Source organism: Moschus berezovskii, chromosome 27 (genome assembly GCF_049115385.1).
Source record: "Moschus berezovskii isolate FMDL1 chromosome 27, NW_MosBer_1.0, whole genome shotgun sequence".
In the NCBI taxonomy this organism is placed as follows: domain Eukaryota; kingdom Metazoa; phylum Chordata; class Mammalia; order Artiodactyla; family Moschidae; genus Moschus; species Moschus berezovskii.
Window position 1 is genome coordinate 41,307,474 of NC_142486.1, and position 27,632 is coordinate 41,335,105.

A 27,632-nucleotide genomic window follows, 5' to 3' on the forward strand; every position below is an offset into this window, starting at 1 on the left:
GGAAGCTTTCTCACAGGGGCCCACACCCCTGCTGGGAGCCCTGGCAAAATCTTCCTGGTCCGATCAGACTCCAGCGTGTGAATGATGCCACGTGGTTCTGGCTGCCAAGATGAGCTTGGCTTTTTCACAGCAGAACTTTCTATCTGCGATCTGCTGAGCAGTGTGGTGGGGGTGGGGTGTGGGAGTAGTGAGGACCTAGAGAGGGCAGGGGGGCTTTGTGGAGCCTGTGGCGCTGGTGGTGGCATCACCCAGGTCTGCCCTCACTAAGGCCACAGGCTGGCCACCCTCCCATGGAGGAGAAGGGTACCAATTCTGGCGGTGGAAACCCAACATGTTTCTTAAATAAGTTAATATTTATTCCACTCTGCTTTGCACCCCCATCCCCTCCCCTTGATTTGAGAAGCAGAGTTTTCAGCATCGGATTATTGCAAACGTTTAACCTGAATTTATAAAAGAAAGTGAAACAATGGGGCCATCAGCTCAAAGTCTTGACCCAGGCCCTACGGGCAGTGGGGGTCTTATTGCACGGTCCCCACTCCCTGGCGACCGGTCACTTCCCAGGGACCAGAGTCAAGGTTCTCTCTGGAATCCTGAGGGGTTGGAACGGCGGGGAGTGGGTGTGGAGGGGAGATGAGACAGCAATGAGTGGTGGAGACACGGATGAGAACTCGAGACTGTGAGTGATGGAAAGCGTGGCCATGGCGGCCTTTGGCAGGAAGCCGCCACCAGAGGGCGTGAGCGGCCCCAAGCGTGTTCCCTATAAAAAGAAGTGGAGGTGAGGATGGGGCTCTGCTGGGCGGCCTCTGCCTTCCTCCTCCTGGTCGGTTTCTGGTCTTTGTCCCTGGGACTCCTGGGCGGGCCGCCAACACGGCCCGGGACCACCTCGGCACACTGGGAAACCCCAAACCTGAATCGACAGGATGGAGGCCTCGGGCTGTGGGCTCCCGCTGCTCCACGTGCCCAGAACGGCATGGGCCTCCCTCTCTCTGCGTTGACATCCTTCTGGCTCCTCTGCCCTTGGGGGGCCCGAGCCAGGATCCACACACAGCACTGTCCTGGCCGCCACCCTGCTGGGTGCACCCCAACCCCAGTGCCAAAGCCTGTGGGCACTGCACCTGAGCTACACGGGCTCGTCTACGCCGTCACCCAGAACTGGTACAGCCGGGGGGGATGCTCTCTGTGGTGGACTCTCGGGGACAGTGAGGTGCACCCCCCGCCCCTCTTCTGGGGGGTCTCCTGAGGGCACTGGGGGCTCTGTCTCCCAGGGCTCGGGAGGGGCCACGGTGCCTGAGGAAGAGGGTCTGGGTTCTTGGGAGGCCCCGTGGCCCCCATCCACGAAGAGGTCCCCACTGGGGCCCCCCACGTCCAGCGGCTCAAAGACAAAGTTTGGGACAGTCAGGTGTTCTGTGCGGCAGGGGAGCTGGCCCCGCCGCTCCCCCTTGGCAGCAGCGTCCAGCCCTGCACTGTCTGTGGGCTCCAGGGGGTCTCTGTGGGGCACAGCCTCACAGGATGGGGTTCGCCGCCGCAGGGTGGTGCTGCCGCTCTCCGCCACAGGGGCCCTGGCCGCACCCTCGTCCTCCGCAGGGGGCTCTATGGAGATGCAGGGAGGACTCATCTTCTTCTTCCTGCGCGCCCCCAGGGCCAGTTCGGCTTCCAGGGCCCGGGGCTTCGCCTCCCCGGCCTCTGGACGGCTGTCCCCGATGCCTAGCTCCCCCGAGGGCCGCCTCTGCTCATCCACCCGGCCCGGCTGGTCCAGGAAGCCCTGGGCGTCCACGCTGTAGAGCCTGTGAAGGTCTGGCTCACTGCCCACCATTCCGCAGGCAGTAGGTGAGGCCGAAGGGCTGCGGGCAGAGCTGGTGATGTGGCTGACCTCCTCGTCGGCCGGGTCTGGGGCTTCAGCCTCCTCCCCGTCTGGGGCCGGCGGCCGGCTGGAGATGCAGTGCTGTCCAGAAGTGTGCTTGTGGGTGCGGATGCTGGCGGGCCGCGGGGACCGGGGTGGGGACCGCAAAGAGGGCCCCAGGGATGCCTGCCTCATGGGGGTCTTCCCGCCAGGCTCTCCCCAGAATGGGCTGCTATCCCCACTGCCATCGACCTGCCCTTCCAGGGATTCTGTGCGGACGGCCTCCTGCAAAGGCAGGGTGTCAGGTGAGACCAGCCAGAGGGACCCCCTCCCCACTCCAGGCCAGGTGACCTTGTGACCCCCAAGGCTATGGATCAGGGTGAGATGACGCTGCAAGATGCTGGTGTGGATACACTTGTCCCACAACTGGAGCAGAAGGACCCTCACCAATTCTGGTCGTATGGGGAGGACCAGAGGCCAAGCTCCTGTGGGCAGGGCCTACCCAGGGCCCTGGAAACCCTGAGGGGTACAGACCCCAGCCGCAGCCACTGCTTGACTGTGGTACTAGACCAGCTTGGCTCCCCAAGCAGGGAGGGGGAAGGGAGGGGGGACAAAGGCTCAGGCAGGAGGGGATCTCTGGCTGCAGCCAGGCTCACAGGCACGGTTTCTGGGGAGGGGGTGTCTGGGGGACTTAGGCCGCTGTTTAAGGGGCCGTGGGTCCCCGTGACCGTGTGTGGTCATTACAGACTCCAAGGGCCCAGCGCCCATGTCTCTCACGCTTCAAATGGGGAGGGAACCCCAGAGACCCCAGGGCTCGGCTGAGGACCCGAAAGTGCCTCCTACCTGTCTGCAGAGCAGCCGACCGACACTAGGCGAGCGGGCTGCAACTCGCGGGGGCAGGGCACGGAGGGTGTCGCCGCCCCTGGCCGGGGAGGACACGGCGGACGGGACCTGAAGGGAGGCGCAGGACTCCACAGGCGGCGAGTGGGCGGCGATGACCCGGCCTGCGGCAGGAAAGCGCCAGAAATGTGTATCCACCCGCAGCGGTCCCTGCCCGACAACCCACGCCCCTCTGACCCCCGTCCTTCTGGCCCCGCCCCCATTGCCCATCTGGCCCCGCCCCTCCTGCCCCACCTGACTCCGCCCCCACCGCCCCTCTGGCTCCGCCCCGCCCCCTCTGCCTGGATCCCACCGTCCCTCTGGCCCCGCCCCACCGCCCCACCTGACCCCACCCCGCCCCCATCGCTCTCCCGGCCCCGCCCCTCCTGTCCCACCTGACTCCGCCCTCATCCCGCGTCTGACCCCGGCCCCTGCCCCCACCCATCGCTCCTTTGGCCCAGCCCCAGCCCCGCCCCCGTCGGCCCCGCCCTCCCAGGGCCAGGCTGCTCCGCCAGGGGTCGTACCCGCGGCGCCCGCGTAGGTCTCCATCTCCACCTCCTGTAGTGGGTGGGGGTGAGCGGCTGCGGCAGGCGCCACGGGCCGGAACATGTAGCTGTCGTTGGGCAGCGAGAGCATCCTGGACACCGACACCTTGCGCACGACCAGCACGCTGGGGGAGTCCGACGAGGCGCCAGGGCTCTGAAGGGCCGCAGGCCTGGGACGGACGGGGGACCCCTGCGCCATCTCCATCTCGAGCTCCGCGTCCAGCTCGGCGTCCTCGCGGGCTTCCTTGTTGCTCTCCTCCAGGTGCTTCATGAGCACGGCCACCACCACGTTGACCAGCACGAACTGGGCCACCAGCACGAAGGTGACGAAGTAGATGGGCGAGATGGCCGGCAGGTAGGTGAGGCAGTGCTTGTCCTCGCGGGCGCACTCGCGCAGCGTGTCCTGCGGGCAGAGGGCGGCGGGCAGGCTCCCACCTCCGCCTGCAGCCCCCTACTCAGGGGGCTCCCATCGCCCCGCCCACTGCACCAGCCCATACCTTCATGATCCCGTTCCAGTTGTCCCCGGTGGACACGCGGAACAGCGTGAGGAAGGCCATGCCGAAGTTAGAGAAGGTGGCGTGTCTGCTCAGGCCCTCGCAGGGGTTGTCCTCACTGCATTCTGCCGGGAGCAACCGGGTCAGCCTGCCCCATGGGGCCAGGGCACACACGGGCCTGCCCCCCTACCCCGCCCCGGGAGAAAGCCATGCTCCTCAGGGTGCGGGGTGGTGGCCCAGCAAGTCCCCTGCTCTGCGGAATGACCGGGCGGCCCTGGCACAGGATAGCCCCAGAGGCTGGGTCAGGCCTGGGAGTCGCCAAGCCCAGGGTTGGGGCACCAACTTCGGGGTCCAGGCAGACCCTCAAAGGTGACAACCACCTTGACCCCCTCCCACACAGGCCCACTGGTGGCTCTTGGAACCCACTGAGCGTTCATTCAGTGACACCCAGTGGGACGGGGCTCCCATAGGACCTGGGCCGCCACGAAAGGTCCCCACAGGCCCCCACCCAGACTGGCCGGAGCCGCATGCCGGGGAGGTCTGAGGAGATCCTAGGTGACAGGAAGGGCTGGCTGCAGCACGACCCTGGGGCCAGTAGACTTGGGGCCACACCTGTGTGTGTGCGCGTGCACTCACACTCTGTGGGTCTGCACAGCGCGTCTGCATGCGCTGTGTCCAGTTACCTCACGGTGAAGGGCCGTGGGGGCAGGGGCCGGGCTAGAGGCCGGGCCACCCGAATGCCTGCGTGAAGCTGCGCCTCCCGGGCGAGTCTGGGGGGTGGGACACCGCGCTGCCGCACTCACCGAGCCTCCCGAACAGCTCCACTCCCAGGGCAGCATAGATAAAAAACAGGAGCATGAAAAGCAGGCCGAGGTTCCCTACCTACACGGGAGAGAAGCGGAGTGAGGTCAGGGGGCTCAGCCTGCCCTGCCCCCAACCCGCGACCTGCCCAGCGAATTCCCAGGCCTGTCTTGAGCCCTGTTCTTGCTCCAGGCCTCCTGGCCTCGAGGCTCCTGTGGCCCCAAGGCTGCCTGGTGCCCAGGGCCCCTCCTTGGCCCTCACACCTGCCCTGCACCCAGGGGGCTGCCTCCAGCTCCTCTGCTCCCGAGCGCCTCCCAACGGCTGGGGTGGACTCCAGCCTCAGGGTGCCCACGGGGAGGTGAAGGCGGAAGCTCTGCAGGCCGCCAGGTCTTGCCCAATTCCTGCCCGTGGCTCTTCCATGAACTTGCTGCCCTTCCTCCACACCTTCCTGACTCTGATGTGGCTGGTTCCCCTCTTCACCAGCCCCCAGAGGCATTGCACCGGGGGTGGCTGGGGCCTGGGCTTCCCCCCCACCCCCCATCCAGCTGCTCCCACAGACAGGGAGCGGCTACACAGGAGCACTAAGGGTGTAACTCGGGGCTGAGGAAGGCTGCTGGGGACCAGTGGAGGCCAGCTGAAGATGCAGGGTGTGCACAGCTGGGGAGGCAGCTGGGTGGATAGATACATGCTGGGCTGGTGGACAGTGGCCAGGAGGGCTGGATGATCTAGTAGATGGGGGACAGACAACTGTCTGAATGGATGATAGAAGCCTGGGTGGCTGGATGGCTTGTTGAGAGAGCTGGAGTCACGGTCAGATGGACACATGGATGACCGGGTGGACTGGCTCAGGGGCTGAGTACTACACAGATGGGGCAGTGAGACTTTCACCTCAAGAAGCTACACAGGGTCCGGGTCAGGGCTGTGGACACGGGATGTGGGGACACAGGGCCTGAGCGGCTTCAGGAGAGACAGGCCTTTGGCCAACACCTGAGCCCTGGGTGTGGCCCTCCAAACTCAACAAGCCCACTGCAACCACAGGCTCTGCCCTCTGCCCAAAGCCCACTGAGCGCAGAACTGCACCGGGCAGTGGGCCCTGGTCTTCCCCAAAGAGACTACAGAGTGAGGCTGGAAAGCAGGCGGGCCACCCCCTCACAGCACAGCTCAGCAGTCCATTACTCCCTGTAGGTGGCGGGGAAGGGCTTGATGATGATGATTCTTTGTCTAGAGACTAGAAAGACCATGTGAACGAATGATCCCTGACCAGTGAGCGAGGCCCTCCTGCAGTCTTGTCCTCTTGGGGGTGTCTGTGATGCCCACCCTGGGAGCAGGGGAGCCAGACCCACCCAGGCCAGGCCCCCGAGCGGCCAACCTACCTGGGGCAGCGCCTGGACCACTGTGTCCAGCAGGGCCCGCATGCCCGTGGCCATCTTGAGCAGCTTCAGGACTAGGACGGGGAGCCGAGCATTAGTGGGGGGTGGGGCTGGTCTGACCCAGACCACGCATCCCCTCACCCCCAGGCCCCAGGCGGTCCACTGGGGCGGGTGAGGCAGGACCCTGGGGGGCAGGCCCTCCAATGGCGTGGGGCTTAGGCAGGCAGTGGCCTACCGCGGGCGATGCGGAGGACACGCATGATTCGGATGATGGTGGGGTTGATGGGCAGTGCTGCATTCATCTCAATCTCCTCCAGTGTGATGCCCATGATGGACAGCAGGACAATGGCCAGGTCCAGCTGGTTCCACCTGGGCGGGTGGGCAGGCATGGCTCAGCGCTGGCCAGTACCTCCTCCCCGGCACCCCCGGCCCTTTGGAGCACCCGGAGTCCCCTCCCTGTCCCCGGGAACGTCCTGGTGTCACCAGGGGCACCCTTGCTCAGCACCGTCACCTCTGCAGGCCTCCGGCCGTGGTGCCCACCTGCCCCGCCCCACACACCTGTCCTTGAAGAACCTCCGGAACCCAAAGGCCACCAGCTTCAGCACGGCCTCGACGACAAAGACGATGGTGAACACGTAATTGCAGTACTTGAGGGCCTCATCCAGAGCCTGGGGGCGAGCACCAGGCTCCTGACCGTCAGGCCCCCTGCAGCACTACCAGGCCCGCCCCACTTCTCTGCTCCGCTGACCAGGGCACCCCATCCCCGCCCACGGACAAACCTTGGCTATTACTGGATGCAGGTCTGTGCTGGGTTGGGGAGGCCTGCCTCGCCTGACCCCTGCAGCATTCTCAGGACGACCCTCAGTTGGAGGAACCTGCCGCTGGGAACCCAGACTCCTGGCCCTGCTTGGACCAGTCCCACCCACAGCCCAGGGCAGGAGCCAGCCTGCCAGATGGGCTCAGCTTCAGCTACAGAGTCAGACGCTCTCAGCTGTTCTGGGAGGAGGGAGCGTCCCATCTTTGATGAAATAATGGAGATGGGACCTGAGAGCATCACCTTCTCAGTCTGACCTTCCCTGGGGACATCCCCCAGCCAGCGTTTTGGATGGAACCTGTCACAGGATCAAGGATGCCCTCGGGACAGGTGGCCCTGGGAGTGTCCACTGGCTTTAAAGGAAGGAGGGCCCTTTGTTCAAGCCACACCTCCACGTATCCCACAAGCCCTGGAGAGGGCTCAGGCAGGGCTGCAGACCTGGGGCTTCCAGCTCTCAGGGTAGCACCACCCGGCTGGCAATGGAACCCACTTTTGGCAACCAACACCCCCCCATCCTGGCCGCAGGCCTGGAGGCAGGGGGCCGGTGTGTCAAGGCAGCGAGCCCCACCTTGGGCTGGTTGTAGTGCTCCATGGACATGGTGATGACGTTGACGCCAATGATGAAGGTGATGAAAAGGTCCAGGTAGTGGCTGGTGCACAGGGAGTGTATGGAGCGGCGGGTGGGCGAGTAGTCTGCATAGTAGGGCCGGCGCTGGGCCTCTGCGGGGAGAGCACAGCGGTGAGTGGGCGGGTGGGGCAGGATGAGGGCTGCCTCCCAGTGGCTGGGGAGTCAGGGAGCTGGGGAGGGCTCAGGCTTGTGTGTGGGCCTCGGGGCAGGTCACCCACTGACCTCCTCCTCCAAGAGGGCCTCAGCCTCAGAGCAGATCCCTGGAGTGGGCATAGAAACTGAGACTCCACCTGGGCCCTGCCCTGGGGCCCTGTCTGGACCCACCACCCTGCCAGGAGGTCCCAAGCCAGGGCCTGTGTAGTCTACTCTCCTGGACTGGCATCAGGGTCCAGAGATACCTCAGTAATGAAGGAAGGGGCAGATGGGAGCTTTTTGGGGGGCAGGGACAGTCCCAAGGCAGGGCAGGGCAGGGTGACCCACCACACCCCCATCTCCCCGGCTGGGCATGTGCTGTGTTCAGGCCCGGAGTTTCCCTTCACTCCCTGTCTTCCAGGAGGCCTGTGGCCATGTGCCTGCTGTTTGGGGTCTGCTTGCCCTCCGATCCATCTGAGGTTGGAGGCCATGACCTGGGGGACTGGAGGGGGTGCATCTCCCAGCAGCTCTGTCTGCACTAAAAGCTCTGCCCGCGGTAACTCCCTAGGGCACACCAGTGCTTGCTAGATGAGGGCATGGCTGCCCCCACTGCACAGGGGGCCCTCCTTGGCCTCAGAACCCATGGGCAGGGACCAGGGAGAGCGGGGGCCAATGGAACCAACCCCTCCCTGGGGCCCGCATGCTCCTTGGTCTGGCATGCGGTCACTAGAGAGCTCAGCGCAGCAGCCAAGGGGGCCAGAGGCCAGTGAGGCCAGGCCAGCACTGAGGATATGGAGCAGCGACCAGCCGGCAGGCGTCCCAGCACAGCAGGCAGGTGTGCAAGCCAGGCAGAGGCACACACGGGCTCAGAGGCAGCAGTGTGAACACCAGGCAGCCAGTCAGCAACCCCTCCTCCTCCCACTGGCGCCTGGCGCCCCACAGCCATCCCGTGCTGACCCTGTGGTGGACCCCAGGGGGCCTGGCACCCTCCTGCAATGTCCACCCTTCCCTGTGGCAGGGGCAAAGGAGCAGAGGTCAGGCCAGTCCGCAGCCCCATGCAGTGGCTGGCAGAAGCGGGGCTGAGGCATGCGGGGTGGGGGCAGGTACCTGGGTTGGGGAAAGTGCCTGGAAAGACAAGGAGATGGTCTGAGCTGGCCAGTGGGCGGGGCCAGGACCCCTCCTGGAAGAAGCCCACTCTGCTCCCCAGCTTGGGCAGGGGTGTCCTAAGACCCTCTCTCTGTCTTGAATGGCTCTGCTTGCTCCCCCCACCGAGGCGTGAGAACACAAAAGCGGGGTGAGCCTGCCCCTGCAGTGGTGGGTGTGGGGGCTGGGGTCTCAACCCTGTGCCTCCTGGGAAAGGCCCCCTGCCTCTTCCTCAGACGTCCTTCTCTGAGAACATGAAGGGCGAGCATGCAGAGCCATCTGGAGAGGCCGGGGCATAGAGGAGTGGGGCCAGGCAGGGGGGGTGCTCCGGGGCCAGGGTGCTGAGCCGCTGCCCGGGCGCAGTCCCCACAGCCCTGGGCCGGGGGCGAGGCGGCAGCAGCCAGGTCTCGGAGCTGCCCCTGGCTGGCCTCCTGGTCCCCAGTCACCATCCCATAGGCGAAAGGGGGGCTCAGGTGGATGCGGGGGAGCTGGGCTACGCGCAGGTAGCCAGCAGCCACCGCCAGCGGGAGGGCCTTACTCCTGCGCTTCCTCTCCAGGCGACGCTGCCGCTTCTCCTCGCGCCGCCGTGCCTCCTCGGCCTCCTGGTGCTGCCTGCACTTGTGGAAGTTCTCCACCACGACGCCCACGAACATGTTGAGCACGAAGAAGCTGACGATGAGCAGGAAGGAGATGAAGTAGAGCAGCATCCAGGGGTTGTGGTTGGGCACGGGCTGCGGCACAGGAGAGCGCGTGGGCACCGGCCCGCCCACGGGCACTGACCCCGCCCACATGACCTGAGCCCCGCCCACATGCGCTGAGCCCCGCCCACGGGCGCCGGCCCCCGACGTGGACCTCTGCGGACGTGCTCTGAGGCCAAAGGTAGCCTCGTCTCAGGGGACGCTGCGCTCTCGGAGATGAGCGGAGACCAAGGGAGAAGGCCAGCGCAGAGGGGCAGGGCCGCCCGCCGCACCTGCTGGTCCACGCCCACGGCGTCCAGCCCGTCGTACATGATATTCACCCAGCCGTCCTTGGACGAGAGCACGAACAGCGACATCAGCGCCTGCGAGGCCAGAGCAAGGCGGGCACCTCTGGGCGCGGCCTCCTGCCGGGCGCGCCCTGCAGGGCCACACGCGCTGCCGCGGCTCGCTCACCATGGACCCTCCAACTTGCTGGCTGAGACCCTGTGGCTCCCGCCCTCCAGATCAGGGATGACCTGGGTGAGTCACCCGCCAGCCCCGCCCGCCCCGCCCCAGCCCCGCCCACCTGGCCCAGGTTGTCGAAGTTGTACTTGCGTCGCACCCAGCGGTAGTGCGCGGCCCTGCACTCGGCCTTAGTGGAAATGTTCCTGGTGTCGGCGCCCTCACAGTAGTAAAACTTCCCCTTGAAGAGCTGACCGGGAGGGGCGGTCACTCAGAGGGCCAGGCCCTGCCCTGCCATCCCCCGCCCCGTCACGGGCTCTCCAGGGGCGACTCAGCCGCTGCTGCCCACCGCCCATCGTCCCTCAGGCAGGCAGGCCACGCACCTGCACCCCGAGGATGCCGAAGATGATGAAGAAGGCACAGCAGATGAGGACGATGTTCCCGATGGGCCTGAGGGACGATATCAGAGTCTCCACCACCAGCTTGAGTCCTGGCGCACGGCTGATGACCCTGGAAGAGGGCCAGAAGGAACGCACTGCTGGGCGCGCGCCCAAGGGAGCTGCCACCAGGAGGAGCGCCCAGCACTGCAAACACCTCGCCACCGGCGGCCCGGGCCCTCTCCCGCCCAGATCCTGCCCAACACGTGGGCTGCCCTCCTGCATCCCTCTGCTCCTTCGGCTCCGCCCCATGGCCCAGTCCACCTCAGCGGCCGCAGGGTCCGCAGCAGGCGCAGCACGCGCAGGATGCCCAGGATCTTGGCGCCGCCGGCCGAGGCCATGGCCACGACGATGTCCACCAGAGACACCAGGACCAGCACCCCGTCCAGTATGTTCCAGCTGCTCTGCAGGTAGGCGTGCTCGCCTGAGAAGAGGCCCAGGGCCACCACCTGGTGAGTGCAGACAATCCACTCGTTGACCTACGCCCTGCACACGTGGCCGCGGCTGCAAGGCCAGAGGGACAGGCCCCCGGGTCCCCCAGGACTCAGTGTACCTTCACCATCATCTCCGCCACAAAGATCGCTGTGAAGATGTAGTTGGAGACGCTGAGGAAGACGCGCTCCTGCGGGAGACAGGACAATGGGAAGGGCCAGCCATGGCCGTGGGACCCACCCCTCCCTGGCGAGGAGAGAGCCTCACAGTGCTGCCGGGGTCAATGTCGGGCCTCTCCAGGGCGATGGTGATGCAGTTGAGGAAGATGAAGACGAGGACGACGTGATCAAACATCTTGTGAGCAATGATCTTTTGGCAGGAGATGCGGAACCTGGGAGCCGGGGGTGGGGGTTTTGGGGACAGTCCTGGCCAAGTCCTGGCTTCTGTCCACAGAGCTCACCATCTGGTAGGGATGAAGGGGGCACCCAGGGTGGGGTCAGCTTTTCCAGGTGTGCCCCTCACCTGTTCTGCGGGGAGAAGAGGTACAGGGCCCAGGGCTCGCGGCTCCGGCAGCATTCAGGCTTGTGCGGCTCCAGCACCTTCTGCAGTCGCGAGCAGCAGCTCTGGGGAGGGAGGGGGTGTGTTCAGGGCCCCTCCCAGCCTGACCAACCCCAGGCCCTCCCACCTTCAGGTTCAGCCCTGTCCACCCACCCAGGCACCAGGACAGGGAGCTACACTGGGGGCTGGGGGGCCTGTGAGTGGCCATCCTCAGATCCCCACCCAGGTGGCCCCCAGTAGTCCTGGGCAGCGGGGTGCCCAGCTGAGAAGGCACTTCCCCTCCCCCGCAGAGGTCTCACTGAATGACCGACTCCAGCCCAGAACCAGCCCTCAGCCGGAGGTGGGGCTGACCCTGGGGTGAATCCCACTCCAGAGCTCCCCGTGGGTGCGCTCTGGCCCAGCCTGTCCTGCTTCCCGCCCCCTCCCACCCCCAGGGCCTCCCATGAACGCTGGCCCCACGATGGGGGCGGGTGGAGGGGGAGGCAAGGGGCCAAGGTGAGGCCCACCCCCACTCACGTCCTCCACGTCGTCATCAAACTCGGCCAGATCCTCCTTGTGGCTGTCGATGCGCAGGAAGAACTCACTGGGCAGGGCCAGCACCTGCCCATTGCAGTCGTGGACCTTGGTGGGCAGCAGGGTGGCTGGCCGTGGGGGCCGCAGGTCCAGCGTGCTTCGGTGGTCCAGGGACTCGGCGCGCCGCAGCGGCGTGGCACGTGTGCCCGGCGAGACCCCCGCCCCGGGCCGGCCATCCTCAGCCTCCTCGTCCGTGCTGCCGCTGCCCCTGCCCTCACCGGACAGTAGCGACTCCCGCTCGCCACACTGGCTCCTGCGCTTGAGGCTGGGTGCACGGCCCAAGCTGTTCCAGCTGGAGCGCCGGCTGCTCCAGGCGCTGTTGGGGCCCCAGGGGGCGCAGGGCGAGCTGCGGAGGCTGGACTGCGGGGTGGGGGCAGGAATGAGCAGGTCACACCCCTCCCAAGTCACCCCCAACATCCTGGCCTCAGGGCACCTGGCTCACGGGCCTTTCCCTGGCGAAAGGGATTTCCACTAACACTTGCGGGTGACATTCGTACATGGATCATCTCCTTTAATGGGCTTCCCAGGTGGCTCGGATGGTAAAGAATCTGCCTGCAATGCAGGAGACCTGGGTTTGATCCCTGGGTTGGGAGGATCCCCCGGAAAAGGAAATGGCTACCCACTCCAGTATTCTTGCCTGAAGAATCCCATGGACAGAGGAGCCTGGCGGGCTACAGTCCATGGGGCTACAAAGAGTCGCACACAACTGAACAACTAACATGCATGTGTAAACTAAACAGGGCCTCTCCTCTACAGGGCGGACAGCCCTGCTGGGGCGCTGCTCGTGGCACTGAGCCTTCAGCGAGATGCCTGTGGCCCACAGTGGGTCGACGGTGAGCTGGAGACACCACCAGCAGGTGCCAGAGCCCTGAGCAGGCCTCGCATGCCAGCTTGAGGACCAGAGGGTTGGCGAAAGTCATCAACGGGTCAGGGACCAGCTACAGACCAGGCATCCTCAGATGTGGCCCAGCAGCTGACCTGGATCTCTGGGGAGGGACTGCTCATCAGTTTCTGGCTGGTAGGCTCTGGACTTCCAAGGAGAAGCCGCGTGCCACCTCAGGAGAGAAACTGGGCTGTGCTCCGGGGATTCACCTTTGCTGCGCCTGTGCTCTCTGCCCTTTGCCGTTTTCACCTCCTGGGTCTGGAGGAGCTGAGCTGGAATCTGGCCCAGCAGCCCCATCCTCCTCTAGCAGCTTAGCTGGGATGTGCTTGGCTGCAGGTGTTCTGTGACTGACTTTCAATGTCCCCACCTCTCAATGGTTCGCCTGGACTTCCCTCCAGGCTCACCCCCACCCCACTGCAAGTTAGCTTGTCCTGCTCCGCCCACCCCTCCCCGGCCCTTCTGAGACACAGAGCCGGCTCTAGCTGCGTCTGGGGTGGTGCTCCCTGGGTTTGTCTGGAAAGACTGTGGGCCCCAGCTCCGCAGGGCGCTGTTGGTCGTGACGCACGGGAGCCTCGGCCCGGCTTCCGTCACCTGTTTCGTGTACTCAGCTTTTACACCTTTTTGCCATTCTTCTGTTTTCCCTTCTTGTACACCCTGTGCTCTGCCAGCTTTTATCTTATCTCGCGCAAATTGGAAGATAAACTCCTGGCCTGCTATTCTACTTGCTTATTCATATGCCTCCCGTAAGAACAGCGGTTTCTAGTTCCATTTATAGAAAACAAAGCACTCGGGCCTGAGGGATTTCTGGGGTGTGAGTGGGGAGGGCACATTTGGGAACCCTCACTCATCTCTGGGAAAAGGCCTAAGGAGCTGTGGCGGGGGGCAGTGAGCCTGAAGGTGCCCTGAGGCCAGGGCAGGGTCCCCTACCAGAGATTTCTGGTCTCCTAGCTGAGGGTCCATGGAGCTGCTGCTGCCACGGCGTGAATCCAGGGGGCCAGGGGCCACGTCCAGGTGTGGGGAGCTCTTGGGGGTGGGCATGGGCGTGGCCGCCGTGCGCATGATAAGGGGTGGGGGCAGGCTGCCCCGGCCCTCCAGGTGCCCGTTGGGTGTCACCGCCAGCGAGTACATCTTCATCTCTAGGGGAGGGGGGAGAGGTGAGGCCATTCGAGCCAGCAGGGCTCCCAGAAAGGAGCACCTGTCTGCCTAGGACACCCCTCGGGAGTCCCAGCTGTGCCCAGACCCTGGAGGCAGCGTCCCCTCGCCCCATCCCTGCTCCCCATCCACATGCGCACCTGTGGCCCTGAGGTCTCGGAACTTGTCCAAGTCCTCCTCCAAGTGGGTGGATGTCTTGTCTTCATCTGTGTCGGATCTGGTGGCATCGCCCTGTGCCCGCCGAGCACACAGCACACTTGAGGCTCCCCGCGGGGGGCGACCCCCAATGGAAAGGCCAGGCCCACAAGGGGTGGGCATGGACAGAAGAGCCCAGCAGGGTGAGAACGAGGTCTGCCCCACACTCCTGGTTCCCACCACCTCCCCTGGAAGCCCCCTCACCTCCCCTGGAGGCCCCCTCACCTCCCCTGGAAGCCCTCACTCCCCTGGAAGCCCCCTCACCTCCCCTGGAAGCCCCCTCACCTCCCCTGGAAGCCCTCACCTCCCCTGGAAGCTCCCCCTCACCTCGGCCTGGAAACCCTCCACCAGGATGGCCACCAGCAGGTTGAAGAGCACGTAGTTGCCAAAAGTCATGAGGGCCACGAAGTATAGGGCAGCCCAGGAGGACGTGGAGGCCATGCCGTTGTACAGGACGACATTCCAGTCCTCCTGGGTGAGGATCTGGGGGAGGGGCAGCGGGCAGAGTGGGCCCAACGTGGGGGCTGAGGGGGCACCAGGACGGGGTCCTGGCTGGGGGAATACCGCCAGGTCTCAGGACCAGAAGGACGAGTGAGACCAGGCCCACCACCCCAACGTCCCGGCCACCGTTCTTCACCCCTGGTGGCCTCGGAGGGGCCTCAGCCAGCTCCGAGCAGGGCTGTGGCCCTCCAGGGACCACCGTGCACAGCACGGGACGGCCTGCTCAGCTGTACCTGGAACACAGTGACGATGGCCCACAGCAGGGAATCAAAGTTCTTCCGGTCGGGGACTGTGTCTCCGGTATCTGTTTTCAGACTGAATTTGCAGCCGAAGAGATGCATGCCAAGGATGCTGGGGGGTGGACAGGCAGGGGTACTGTGAGTGACTGGTGTAGAGGAACAGGTGTGGGGCTAGGGACCCAGCCTGGTCAGCCCACGCCCACCATTCACTCCTCTACACCTCCCAGGCCTCCAGCTTTCTCCTGGGCAGGGCTGCCCGGGGTCCATGGCCAAGCTGTTTCCATTCTATAGGTGGTAAGACCGAGGCTAAGAATGAGGGGAACACTGGAGGCCACTCTGGTTTCAGACAGCAGCCAGGACTGGGTGTCTGTCTCACCCGGCCTATGTGGGCCCCAGCCCCCTCCCCGAGGCCCGAGGCCCTGGGCTCAGCAGCAGCAGCAGCAGGGGTCCAGGAGCCCCAGCCTGCCGGCTCCGCCCTCTGCCGCCCCCTTCGCCCTTGGCTCTTGTGAGCACAGATCCACGTCCCCCACTGCGTGCTGGTGCCCGGCACAGGAGGCACCCCATCAATGCCAGCGAAACCCCCAGTGATTGATTTTGTCTTCCTCTTTGCGGCTCAGGGCACCCCAGGCTCCTAAGCCAGGGCCGGCTCAGTGGGCGGGACCTGCGCGGTGGGCTGGGCCGGCCGAGGCGGGACCGGGGGCGGTGCCGGCGAGGCGGGCGAGCCGGCCGGTGCGGACTCCTTGCCTCAGGCCTTCCCCTTGCGGCCACCCGGGGCAGGGCGGCCCCTGCGCGGCGCGCGCACCTGAAGATGAAGATGAATAGCATGAGCAGCATGCAGAAGGTGGCCACGTTGTCCATGGTCTTCATGAGCACCACCAGCTGGCGCCGCAGCGCGGGCATGAAGCGCACGAGCTTGAGCACCCGCAGCAGCCGGAAGGTGCGCAGCACCGACAGCCCGCCGTCCGCCTGCCCGATGATCTCCCACACGCTGGGGGGCGAGGGCAGGGTTAGGACGCCTTCGGGGCGGCGCGTGCCTACTCCAGCCCTGACTATGGGACACCCTCTTCCCAGAGGCAGGAACAGCTGGGAGCCACCGCGGCCTCCTCTCAACCCCAACTGGGAGAAGGTTCGGCTGCATCAAGGCGTCGGAGGGGCTGAGGGGTGGTGGTGGCATCTCTGAAGACTTGACTGAGCGCCTTTCCAGCGTGCCTGGCTTGTCTGCTCTTGTTAGGCTGGGGACCCCCTTGACTCCCAAGGGCCCTGCTTTGTCACGGGGGGGAGGGAATTTCCCCAGATCCCCCTGTCCTTTCTGTGCTGATTTTGCTGCAGCAAGCTAGCCTTCCTTGCTGAGCCCTCAGTGGAGGCCGGCTGCAAGGCTGAATGGCCACTGAGCGCCTGCTCTGTTCCCGTAGGGAACAGTTCCACTAGCTTCTAGAAACTCCTGCCTGAGCTGCCGCTGACCTCACCGTGTGCACCCGACAGTGCCTATGAGGAGGGGCAAGGACCACGCCCCAGGAGACCCCACCACTGCACCCTGGCGGCAGAGCCTTTCCCAGTGGCGGGGGCTCTGCCAGGCATGGGAGCTTCCCCAGGCCCCAGGGGAGGAGTGGGCCCACCTGATGACCACGATTATGCCATCAAAGATATTGTAGGGGTTCCGGATGTAGCCCAGTGGGCCGCAGGCCAGCAGCTTCAACAGCATCTCCAAGGCAAACATGCTTGTGAACACGATGTTGCTGATCTCCAGGGCGTTGGTCAGCTCATCAGGCTGCGGGCGGCAGAGTGGTCGTCAGGGCCCGCCCCCAGCCCCCGCTACCTGTCATGGCAGGGTGCGGCGCCACTCCACTGATCTGAGAGCAGGTAAGGCTACGTCAAGGGGCTGTGGCAACACCTCAGGAGGAGCCCCATCGGCTGCTGTCCAGAGGAGGAAACAGGGACCGCAGGGGAGTCCCCTCCAGCTGCACCTAGCCTGCCTGGCCCTCCCACCCTGACTGTCCCTGGCTCCCCCAGGCCCCACCTGACCTTCCCAGCAGCATGTCTCAGAAACAGGGCTCCGGAGACTTCCTAGACCCCAACAGCACAGGCCTTGGGAACAGAGTCTGGAGTATCTGTTCTGGGCGCATGGGTACCGGGTGCAGGCAGTACGGTGGTTCCCCCAGCAGCGGCCCTGGCCCTGGTGGCCCCGCACACCCTCCCTGGTCAGCAGAAGGCCCCACAGGCCCCTTTCTTGCCAGGGATAGGCTGGTCTGCCTGTGTGTGCGAGTGCATACCTGCTCCGGTGTACACGCTGGTGTGTGTGCCAGTGTGTGGTCTGCCTGTGTGCACGTGAGTCTGCATGTACCCGCATGTGCTGTGCGCACGCGTGGCCACCCACGTGTGTCTGTGCACCAGCTCTCATCTACACAGGTAACCTTTGCGTACGTGCATGTGTACGTGTGTGCATGCAGAGGCTCCTCCTGGCCAGGGATCCCCGAGCCTGCTGTTGCTCCTGCCCTGGATCTCACCCTCACAGGCGGCACCTCCCAGCCGCCAGTTGGAGGCCAACATCACTTGCATTTTCCCTGAATTGCAAAAGGATGAAAGACCAGAGCTTAAGGGACTTAAAAAGCCCATAGGACAGAAAAGGAGGAAGGCAGTTTGGTCATTAAGAGTGAACTGGCCTCGGTCTCCAGGGAGGACGACCTCTCCCTGCTGGCCCAGCTGCTGCTCCTTGGGGAAGCCCCAGTCCAGGGGCCATGTGCCAGCACCATGTGCCACTGCCACGTTTCTCCTCTGGGGCCACCCAGGGCATCCCAGCCCAAAGGTCCAGCTCACACGGGGGGCTCTGTCCATGAAAGCTGGGCTCTGGGGTCCCACCCTGAAAAGCACCAGATGGCCGGGCGAGTGCCCTCGGCTCCCTGCTGCCTCTGGGTCTGCGATCTCAATGCCCCACCCCAGAGGACCTCCGGACGGGAGCCACAGTCTCTCTGTTCTCCACTCAGCAGAGGCCCACCAACGAGCAGCAGGAGCATCCGCTGAGTGAGTGATAGAAACTCCCTCACAGCTGACCTTCAGCCCCATCGCCATGCCTGTTACCCAACCCCAGAGAGCCCTCTGTGGAGCCCATGAGTGACTAAAGGCCGCAGGAGGCAGGCGGGCAGGACGTGCCCAGGGCCGCTCCGAGGGCTTCCGTGTGTGCGCCCACCTGCTCATGGTACTCGACACCCATGCTGAGCGTGTTGGTGAGGATGGCCACCATGATGCCCCGGTTGAAGTACTTGCTATCCACGATGCGGCGCAGCTTGCCGCTGAAAGAGGCCCAGACACGACCCAGCCCGCCCTGCTCGCCGGCCGCCGCCCGCCGCGGCCCCCTCCGCCGTGTGCCGCCTGCGCCTGGCGCCTCCGCCGCGGGGGGCGACTGGATGGGGTCACGGTGGTCCCCGTGCCGCACGTCCTGCGTGAACTCGTAGACCCCATTGCTGTCTGAGTCTCCACTGTCCGAGTCGCTCAACTCCAGCTCGGGGTCCTCCAGGGCGCTGGTGCAGTACGGGCAGCTGCTCAGCTCACAGGTCAGCGTGCCCGCCTGGGGGCTGGGCAGGGGGCAGGGCACACTCAGGCCTGACAGGCGGCTGGGGGCCTGGCCCAGTCCTGCAGGGAGAAGGATGCGGGCAGCCTCAGGTTGCTCAGGCGGTGCCCAGGAAGGAGGTGCTCAGGAGCCTGCTGTGGGTGAATGGTGTCCGTGTGCACAGCTGCACACACCTGGGCACACTCATATATGCTTGGGCACACAGCTGAGCACACTGCACACACCTGGGCACACTCTTATACGATGGGCACACAGCTGAGCACACTGCACACACCTGGGCACACCACGCATGTCTGCATACACCTGAGCACGGGTGCACATCTGGGCACTTTCGCACACACCTGGGCACACAGCTGCGCACGCGCACACGCACAGGCACAAGACGCACACACTTGCACACGCATACGCCCCGCAGAGCTGCTCTCTGTTCACTCAGGGATAAAAAGAGGCAGAGGCTCATCTCCGCAGGAGCCACACCACCCACAGAAATATGACGTGAGCCACTTTCCAGTAAACGGATGGCGTGACCGTGAACGTTCTGGCTCACGATGCCCTGAGCCATCATCACTCTGGAGTCTCTGAGGCCCAGGTGACTCTACACCCAGAGCGGCTTAGACTCGCCGCAGCCAGGAGCCCCGCAGGGCCATGCTCCCCAAGGGCACAGTGCAGAGCTGCAGGCACGTGTGTGGTGACACCCAGGGCACCGTGTGAGCACACGGGGCGGCCTCGGCACACACACCTCTCCCTGCCCCGGGTGCTCCTGCCAGTGCAGGCTGCCCAGGAGGCCTCAGCCTGGTGTGACCCCCAGTGTCCTGCATGAGCCACGTGGGTTAGGCCGGGGGCCCAGCTGGGGGGACCAGGTGTGCCGAGGGGCACCCTGGCTCCTCCCTGCTCAGCCTCTGGGAGCTCTGCGACCTTGGCTTCCCCTCCCCCCGCCCCAGCCGCAGTCTCCCCACCAAGAGCGCGGGCCAAGTGCTCCTCCTGAGAAATGACTGGTTGTCCTGCTCGGGGCCGGACGTGGGCCATAGGACAAGGCCCCGGTGCTTCTTTTTTACTTGCCAGCTTCAGAATTCTCATTTCCCCGTGGCAGACACTCGCACCCCACTGAGCCATCAGCTGCTCAAGAACACAGGATGGATGGTGGTGGGGGGCGCCCCCTCCCATCTGAGGCCCCCAGACCCCCTTCCAAGAGAAAGGGGAGTCCTTGTCCAGGACTCCAGAGGAGAAGCCTGGGCTCACGAGGGTGGGCACGTAGGTGGGGATGTCCCAGGAGCCCTGTGTCTCACCCCCCACTGCTCCCCACAGGGGCAGGTCCTTACCATGCTCCCCAACCAGGTGCTGGATCTTCTCGCAGGGATCCGGGCTGCTCAGCCTCAGGGGGCTGTGCCCCCTGGCTCCCAGGGGACCACCAGTCCGCTTCCCCTTGGGACCGAGGCCGCCTTTGCCACTGCCTGCGGCCGAGGGCAGGATGGTGGGGTAGTTCATGGCTCCCAGCCCGGCAGCCAACTTGAGCCCGGCGGCAGCGGTGGCTGCGGCGTGCGCCACGCGCGCCCTCTCCTGCGGCCCCTCCACGTGGCAGTCGGCATGGTACACACTGTGCACCGATTCGGTGTCAGGGGGCCCGCGCCCGGGCGAGGCTGGCACTCCGGCCCGCACCAGCCTGGTGTCGCCGGCTCCCGGCTCAGGGTCTGGCCGGCGGGGGCTGCCATGGCTGAAGTGGTAGTGGTGGTGGTGATGGTGGTGGTGGTGGTACACGAGGTGGTGGATGGAGGCAGCGCGCCCGCCTGCCCGCCGCGGCCGCCGCGCTGAGCCCTGGCCATGCACGGCGCCGCCGGGGTCCACCTTCTTGCGCCAGCGGCTCTGCCAGCGGGCGTAGAGGCGGAGGCCACGGCGCTTTAGCTTGCGGCACACATGGCCCACGTACCGGAGGAGCTCCTCATAGCAGCTGCCCGGCTCGGAGAAGCTGGCCAGTGTGCTGTCATTGGACAGGTAACGGGCCCGCTGCTCCCGCATCAGCTGGTTCTCCCGCTGCTTCGTCTCCGAGAACTGCGTGGCGATGACCACCAGGCACAGGTTGATCATGAAGAAGGAACCCACCTGCGGTGGGCAAGCAGCCATGAGCTTGCCGGCCAAGTGCTCCCGGGAGCGGGAAAGCACTGGGATCCACCATCCTGGGTGGGGCAGGAGGCCAGCACAGCAGCTGTGGTTTCTACACCACAATCAAGCCTCTGATGAGAGATACACTGAGCCCTACTGTGGGCTTCCTGATCTAGGGGCCGGCGGGGTGCCCTGGGACGGGTGGACTGAGCCCTACTGTGGGCTTCCCAATCTAGGGACCGGCGGGGTGCCCTGGGATGGGTGGGATCCCTGCTGATTCGATGCTAAGCCCCAGCATCTGGAATGGGTGGTGAGCAGTGGCTGCTCCTTGATTATTTGTGGACAGTTGGAGGACATGTGGGAAGACTCTTTCCTGTCATTTGTGTGGTTCATGCCTTCCTCCTGAAGATATATTCTTCAACTAGATCCTCCTGCCTGGGTCAGGCCTCCCCCAGTCCCCAAGGCTGCACTGTCCTCCGTGGCAGGGTCCCTCTCCTGTGCTTGGGTTTATGGTCTGAGATAACAAGGGGCGGGTCCCTGGCTCAACTCACCTCTGGTCTAAGCAGACCCTGCCTAAGACCCCAGGGCCACTGAGAGAACCAACTGAGGGCCACCTTTGGGGATCACACTCCCTGTGGAGGGCCAGGATGGTGCAGGACCTCCATGGATCCCGGGGGCAGGGGCACGACTAGTAACAGAGGAGCTCAGGATCTAAGACAGGTCTGTCACAATGTGAGGACACCTCCCACCCCTCGCAGCGGATGTCCCACCACATCTTCACACTCACGATGATGAGCAAGATGAAGTAGATGAAGTTGTAGAAGGAGTGGGCGTCCATGACGTAGTACATGATGTCCACCCAGCCCTCCAGCGTGATCACCTGTTGGGGGGGGGGGCAGGCGGCTGGACACAGGGACGGCCCTGGGAGGGCAGTGGGCTCTCCTCGCCTGTCCCGGGGAGGGTGCATGGCTAGTGGGGCAGGAAAGCCCTGCCTGGCACCAGCCCCCAGCCCTATAAGCTAGGCGTGCGGTAGTGGGGAGACCCGGAGCCCACCTGGAAGATGGCGATCCAGGCGTAGCCGATGTTGTCGAAGCTGATGGCCCCGTTGTGCGGGTTGGAGTCGCCCGAGCGGCACACGTTGTAGTACTGGTTCCAGTTGATGCAGCTGTGGTGACCCGTGCCACTGGTGCCCTCGACCTGCGGCTGCCCGTAGGCCTCCCAGCCCAGCGTGCACTCCACGCGCAGCTCGCGACGGCTGGGGATGTGCGAGCACTTCTGCATGCCGTTGTCCCGGCGGGAGGAGCAGATGAACGGGTTTTCCTCGCCCTCCTCCGGCTGGTAGTACGGCCGCAGAAAGCTGAGATTGCTATTTCTGGAGGAGAGACGGCGAGACAGATACACACAGAGGTATACACACACTCAAAACAAAAGGTAAAAGGCAGACCTAAGTCCGCTAGCGCTAGTGCCGCTCTCCGAAGGTTGTGTCTGGGGGAACAGGGCTTGGAGGGAAGGAACCTGGAGGGCGGAGCCTGTTGGGGGGGGTGGAGCCTCAGGGGCGGGGCCTGGGGGAGGAGCCTGTTGGGGTGGAGCCTCCAGGGGCGGGGCCTGGAGGGAGGGGCCTGTTGGGGTGGCGCCTCCAGAGGTAGGCCCAGAAAGAGAAGTTTAGGGGCAGGGCCTGCGCACCTGGCGAAGGTGCTGTCCAGGAAGCAGCGGTTGCGCAGCAGGCCGGCCCAAAGCTGGACGCCCACGATGCCGAAGATGAAGAAGACAAAGAAGCAGAGCAGTAGGACGTTGCCGAGCATGGGCAGTGTGTCCAGCAGCAGTGTGACCAGGATCCGCATGCCTGCAGGCATCACACAGCTGATCAGCGCAGCAGAGCCCTCCCGGGCATCCGAGGCCCCAGCCCCTCCTGAGCTCTCTGCCATTCACAGGTGGGCATCAGTGGCTCTGTGGGGGACACGACCCGGGCTCCTGCACATTCTGTCAGACCCCACTGAGGGCGGTAAATAAGGCCACCGACTGGAAGGGCTCAGGGTAGGTGGTCCTTGCTCCTCAGGAATGCTGGCCCGGACGACACCGCATCCAGGAGGGCCCCCAGCGTGACAGCTCAGGAGTCCTGCAGCCCCAGGCTCATCATGGGAGCAGCAGCCTGGGGGAGCCCCAGCAGCTCAGACTCTGAGCTGCCTCCTGCGTGCAGGAGCCATGGGTGTTGAAGCAGGTACTGTGTTTGGGGACCAGTGTTTCTTCCCACTCTCTATGTGAATCATGTGAAGCAGAGCCCTGGAGGGGAGGTAGGGGCTGTGTGCACCCCAGGGCAGGAGGCAGGTTTTTTTTACATGTTTTTTCTTTTTAATGTGAACCATTTTTAAAGTCTTTATTGAATTTGTTACAATACTGTGTCTGTGTTATGTTTTGGACTTTTGGTCATGAAGCATGTGGCATCTTAGCCTGCAGACCTGGGCTCAAACTCACACGCCCTGCATTGGAAGGTGAAGTCCCAACCACTGGACCACCAGGGAAGTCCCAGGAGGCGGCTTTTGAGAGAGCGTTTTGAAGATCTCCTTCCTGGGTGCGATGGAGTGTGTGAACACAGATTAATCTATGGAGTGGGTCAGCCAGCCCCACTGGCCCTTCACTTGGTCCCGGCTCTGCCCTGCTCCAAGACCTCAGCAAGGACATGTCTCACTTCCAGAAACAAGCAAGGGCCAGGCTAAGAGTGCAGGCAGAGCCAGGGGCAGATGCCAAGGCCCCCTGGAGAGCACCCAGGGGCTGCTGGGTGACAGAGGGGCCCCTGGGGCTACAGGGGTAATCACAGCTGGGAGGGGCACTGCAGTTTCAGAAATGGCCGAGAGGAAGAGTCACCAGGGACAAAGTCCGAGAGCACCACCGTCGCCAGACTGCAACTGGCTCCGAGGCCACAGATGATCCAGGGTTCAGAGTGGACCCCAGGCAGCCAGAGTAAGATGCAGCCTGGAACATGCCCACTGAGGGCTCACTGTGAGGGGAACATGGTCCAGTGTGGGGGAGACAACCAGTTTGGGACCAGGGCCTGACCCCACAGGGAGACCAGGCTGAAGGCAGCATTTGGCCTGAAAAGTGATCTGTGCTGTGAAAGGGGCTGCGCGGTCACTTCAGGCACTGACAGGGGGCCCAGGTGAACAGAGCCAGTGTGTGGAGGTGCTGGGCACAGAGCCAAGAACCACCTCACCTCACAGCCATCCTTGAGGGGTACCACGTTCCCAGGTGGGTAAACCAAGGCTCAGAGGGGTGCAGTTACCTGCCCAAGGCCACACAGCATCTGAACCCTGTCTGATCCCTGAGGGTAGAGCCAAGTGGCAGCTAGATGGAAGACCTAGGAGTCCCACAGCATAACCCTTCACCCTCCTGCTCTTTGGTGGAGCTGACAGCTTCAGAGGGAGACAGTGACTCATCCTGGGGGGGATACTTCTTGGAGGAGCTGCAGGACAAGCCCGGACCCCTTGGGCCTTGGTGCTGAAGTCACCAGGACCCAGGATAGGCAGCCAGAAAGGCTGTGCACACCTAGGTAGTACACGAGACCCACCTGTATGCATGTGTACACACTTGACAGTCACGTGGGGAATGCCCCCCACCATACCCTCAGGAACACTAACAGCTGAATTCAGTCAGAACACTGGAAACTCTGAAGACACGGAGACCCCCACACAGACCCATGTGGGCATGACCAAGGTCAGCACAGACCACCTTTCAAACAAGCTTCCAAACCCACACGACTGCCCAGAAGCTTCTCCATGCTCCGCTGAGCACCAGGCCCCTTGGCAGGGCTCAGACGGGAGGATTGCTGGGGTGGGCCAGACAAGGAAGCCACCACGTCCTGCATGGCTCCAGGACATGACCCCAAACACTGTGTGGATGATGAGTCTGAGGTTCCGAATGGCCCCTGACACTCAGCAGCCCTGGGGGACATGGGGCCGCCATTCAGCCTGACTGCCCATCACACTCCGGCTCAGTACAGGGGTGCTCAATCCCCACCTGCCCTCCACCACCCTGAAAAGCAGCAGCATGTAAGCGGCAAGAGGCCTGCACCGTGGTCTGGGCTGGGACCCCAGCACCCAGACAGGCGGTACGGCCTCTGCGTCTTGTGCCCAGTGGGGCCTCAGGAGCTCTTAGCAGGGCTGTCTGGACACGCTTCCTCCAGCCCCGGGTGGGGGTCACTTACTGGGCACACGGTTGATGGCACGAAGGGGCCGCAGCACGCGCACTGTTCGGATGGCTGAGAGGCTCACGTTGTGTCCATCCAAGGAGTACTCCATCATACTGGGGGCAGAGAAGGGCATGCTCACCGGGGGCAGGTGCTGGGAGGGAGGATCAGAACCAGGCCAGGGGGCACCTGGCTCTTTCCAGGGTACCCTGCCGGCTGAGGCCAGGAGGTGAGCACTTGCTGGAGGCATGATCCCCATGCCGTCTGCCCAGCCTGGCTGCCCGGAGGCAGGGAAAGCACAGCCTTGGCTGAGCACTGGAGGACCCTCGCCACTCACAGGCCGCCCGGGACACCCTGTGTCTGTCCCACCGTCCCTGATGCTGGCACAGGGAGCCCCAGATAGGACCTGCAACTGGCGCCCCACCCCCAGCCACTCCCTAGGCCCCGTCCCGCCTGAGTGCACCTCCTCATCTCTCATTCTGGGGGCCCCCGGGGCCGCTCCCAGGCCGGCCTGACCAGGCACTGGGGTTGCTCCAGGCTGGCCCTCGGGGGAGGGGCCGTACCCCGCCATGACGATGAAGAAGTCCAGCCGGTTCCACGTGTCGCCCAGGTAGCACTTCTGCCCAAACAGCCCCAGGGCGATCATCTTGATGACCATCTCCACCGCGAAGAAGGCGAAGATGAAGTCGTCAAAGGCCTGCAGGAGCGGGGCCTGAGTGGGGCCTGCGCCCCTCACACAGCCCGGGCCGCCGGTGACCGGCCCCGCCCCCGCCCCTCCAGGCCCCGCCCACACCCAAACCCCGCCCTCCTACCACACCCAGGCCCCGCCCCTCCTACCTCCAGGATGCCGCAGCGCTCCGAGCGGCACTCGACGTCCTCGCAGGGCCGGAACATGCCCAGGGTCACGCAGTTGAGCATGATGACCAGCATGCTGACGTGCTCGAACCACGTGGGGCAGGTGCCGAGTTAAGGGTCCACGTGGCAGATAAGGAGCCCCAGGACGCGCCCCCAGCAACCCCCCAGCCGCCACAGGGCCAGATCCTCAAAATCTCCCCATTCCGCGCCCGGTCCATCAGCTGGGCAGTGAGGGACAGACCCCAATGCCAGCCTCTGGACACCGCTGCCAACTTCTCGTGTACAACAGGCCTTCGGACTGAGGCGCGGGGCCAGCCACTGCCCCTCTGCCAGGCTCCCTAAACCGTAGCCAGGCTCACCACTGCTGCCCAGCGGGGACCCCAAGTACCACAAAAGCCCACTAATTGTTACGGGTGCCATAAAGTCTGCCCCAAAGACCCTCTCCGTGGCCTTGCAGGAGTCCCTCCTGTGACCCCAGAGGATGCCCTGACCACGGAAACAGGCAATGAGGGATGCGAACTTTAGCCCAGCTCAGTGCGTGGGCCCAGGAGACCGGCAGTCCTACTGTGAGCCTGGATGAAGGGGGCTGGGACACGGACGAAGGACAGGTGAGTGAGGACCACCCCCCAGGTTAGTCGGCTTGTGAAGGGTCCCGTCCCATCCAGGAAACTCTCCCTTTGGCAGGAGGGTGTCATGCCAGGACCTTAGGGCGCCTGGCCAGCAGCCCTTGCTGTATCAACCTGTGCTGTGTGAACCTGATCACCTGCAGGGTTGCTGGCCCTCAGGACGGAAGGCCACCCGCCACCTCAGTGAGGATGCATGTTCTGAGAGTGGTCACCAGGTGGCGCCTCGGCTCCACAAAAGCCACGGTGCACCCCCAAGTTCCCCCTCCGCTCCTCCCAACCAGAGCCATGTGGTGGGCAGGCAGTGCCAGGCATGAGGAAAGGGGTTCCCAAGCTGGGGCAGTGGGGCTTCTCCCAAGCCTGTGGGTGCAGGCAGGTGTCCCTCAGATGGGAGGGCCCTGGGGCACTCCTTGTACCACCCCCCCCCCCCACCAGGACACACAGCCACCCTGTGGCCCCGGGGCCAGCTTCCTGTGGGGCTGCCCGCCTGTCCCGCCCTGGGCTGGATAGCAGGGCACCCAAGAAGCCTCTCCGAGCTCTGTGGGGTAGAGAGGACCTCCTACTAAAGACAGAGAGTCAGCACTTAGAAAACACTGCTTGTCCAAAGACAGCCTGAGAAATTCGGTACCGCGGCCCCCAGCCCCTCCCCTGGTGCCCAGGGGGCTGGTCAGGATGACGGGGACCAGATTGCCTGCAGCACACGTGGGCTGTGTGCCCTGGAGCCTTGGTGCCCCTTTGCGTCCCCTCAGTGTCCACCAGCTGGGGGAGGGCGCATTGCACAGTTCAATGAGGTGACCAAAGCAGTAGGGCCTGGCTCCGCAAAGTGGGTTGGTCCCCAGGGCCCTGAGTGCCTACTCCGCGCCCCGCTGCACGTGGGTGTTAGGCTTGGGGTCCATGTGGCCCCACCCATGAGGGTCTCTGACCCTGAGGTCACCTGACACATTGGCAGAGGCTATGCTGTGACCGGGGTCAGGGAGGGACAAGGCGTGGGGAAGCTCAGGGCCTGTGTGTTAATTCAGGCGGATGGGCAGGAGAAGGCCGGGCTGTGTCTATCTGTCCTTCCTTCGTGGAACTGGCAGCCCGCCCCACCCAGACCCTTCTCCCCCAGTGCCCCACAGGGACAGGGCCAACAGTGGCCCCTCTGAAGGCCCTGGTCCCCGGCGCCCCTCGCAGTGTGGCACTGGGCCACCGATGTAATTACCCATTCCCGCCGAGAGTGCCATAATTACACCTAATGTGTTCAGCAGTAACAAGTGCCTCTGCTGTGATCTGGCTGCAGAAAAACAGAAATCAGCATCCCGCTAAGATAGCTCAGAGGGCCCGGACCCCAGGTTTGCGACGGCGGGCCACCATGAGCAGGCAGCTCTGGACCTGGCGGATGATGGTCAGATGTTCCCCAGACCTGGCTGGGCCCTTGGTCTTGCAGGCTTCCCACCCCCACCCCTGCAGGGAGGCAGCACAGAGCAGCCTGCGCCCTCGTTTGCCCATCCCCAGCAGCAGAGGTGTGGGGACTGCGCACTGGCTCCTGCAGCACCTCTTCCCTGCCCCACTTCCCCT

At 64.5% G+C, this 27,632-nt stretch overlaps 1 protein-coding gene across 3 annotated transcripts; it reads right to left on the reverse strand.

Moving 5' to 3' along the window:
• Nucleotides 1–27,632, reverse strand: CACNA1H (calcium voltage-gated channel subunit alpha1 H). 3 transcript variants are annotated; one of them, XM_088833110.1, is made up of 33 exons: nucleotides 25,435–27,632; nucleotides 25,161–25,294; nucleotides 24,616–24,713; nucleotides 22,101–22,260; nucleotides 21,471–21,789; nucleotides 21,205–21,297; nucleotides 19,640–20,417; nucleotides 17,940–18,382; nucleotides 16,372–16,523; nucleotides 15,558–15,743; nucleotides 14,750–14,867; nucleotides 14,343–14,498; nucleotides 13,961–14,051; nucleotides 13,596–13,804; nucleotides 11,729–12,145; nucleotides 11,177–11,277; nucleotides 10,922–11,045; nucleotides 10,776–10,844; nucleotides 10,487–10,671; nucleotides 10,169–10,295; nucleotides 9,910–10,035; nucleotides 9,617–9,673; nucleotides 9,185–9,377; nucleotides 8,611–8,628; nucleotides 7,312–7,463; nucleotides 6,488–6,597; nucleotides 6,165–6,298; nucleotides 5,929–6,003; nucleotides 4,562–4,636; nucleotides 3,762–3,883; nucleotides 3,244–3,667; nucleotides 2,684–2,844; nucleotides 1–2,125 (listed from the first exon to the last, which is right to left on the reverse strand). In XM_088833110.1, exons 1-33 carry the CDS (start codon nucleotides 25,525–25,527, stop codon nucleotides 1,121–1,123), a joined length of 6,705 nt encoding a protein of 2,234 aa, XP_088689236.1. In that variant the 5' UTR covers nucleotides 25,528–27,632; the 3' UTR covers nucleotides 1–1,120. The 3 variants fall into 3 exon arrangements, with proteins under 3 accessions (XP_088689236.1, XP_088689234.1, XP_088689235.1); XM_088833108.1 differs by having other exon boundaries at nucleotides 9,617–9,706; nucleotides 25,435–27,631; XM_088833109.1 differs by lacking the exon at nucleotides 8,611–8,628 and having other exon boundaries at nucleotides 2–2,125; nucleotides 9,617–9,706; nucleotides 25,435–27,630.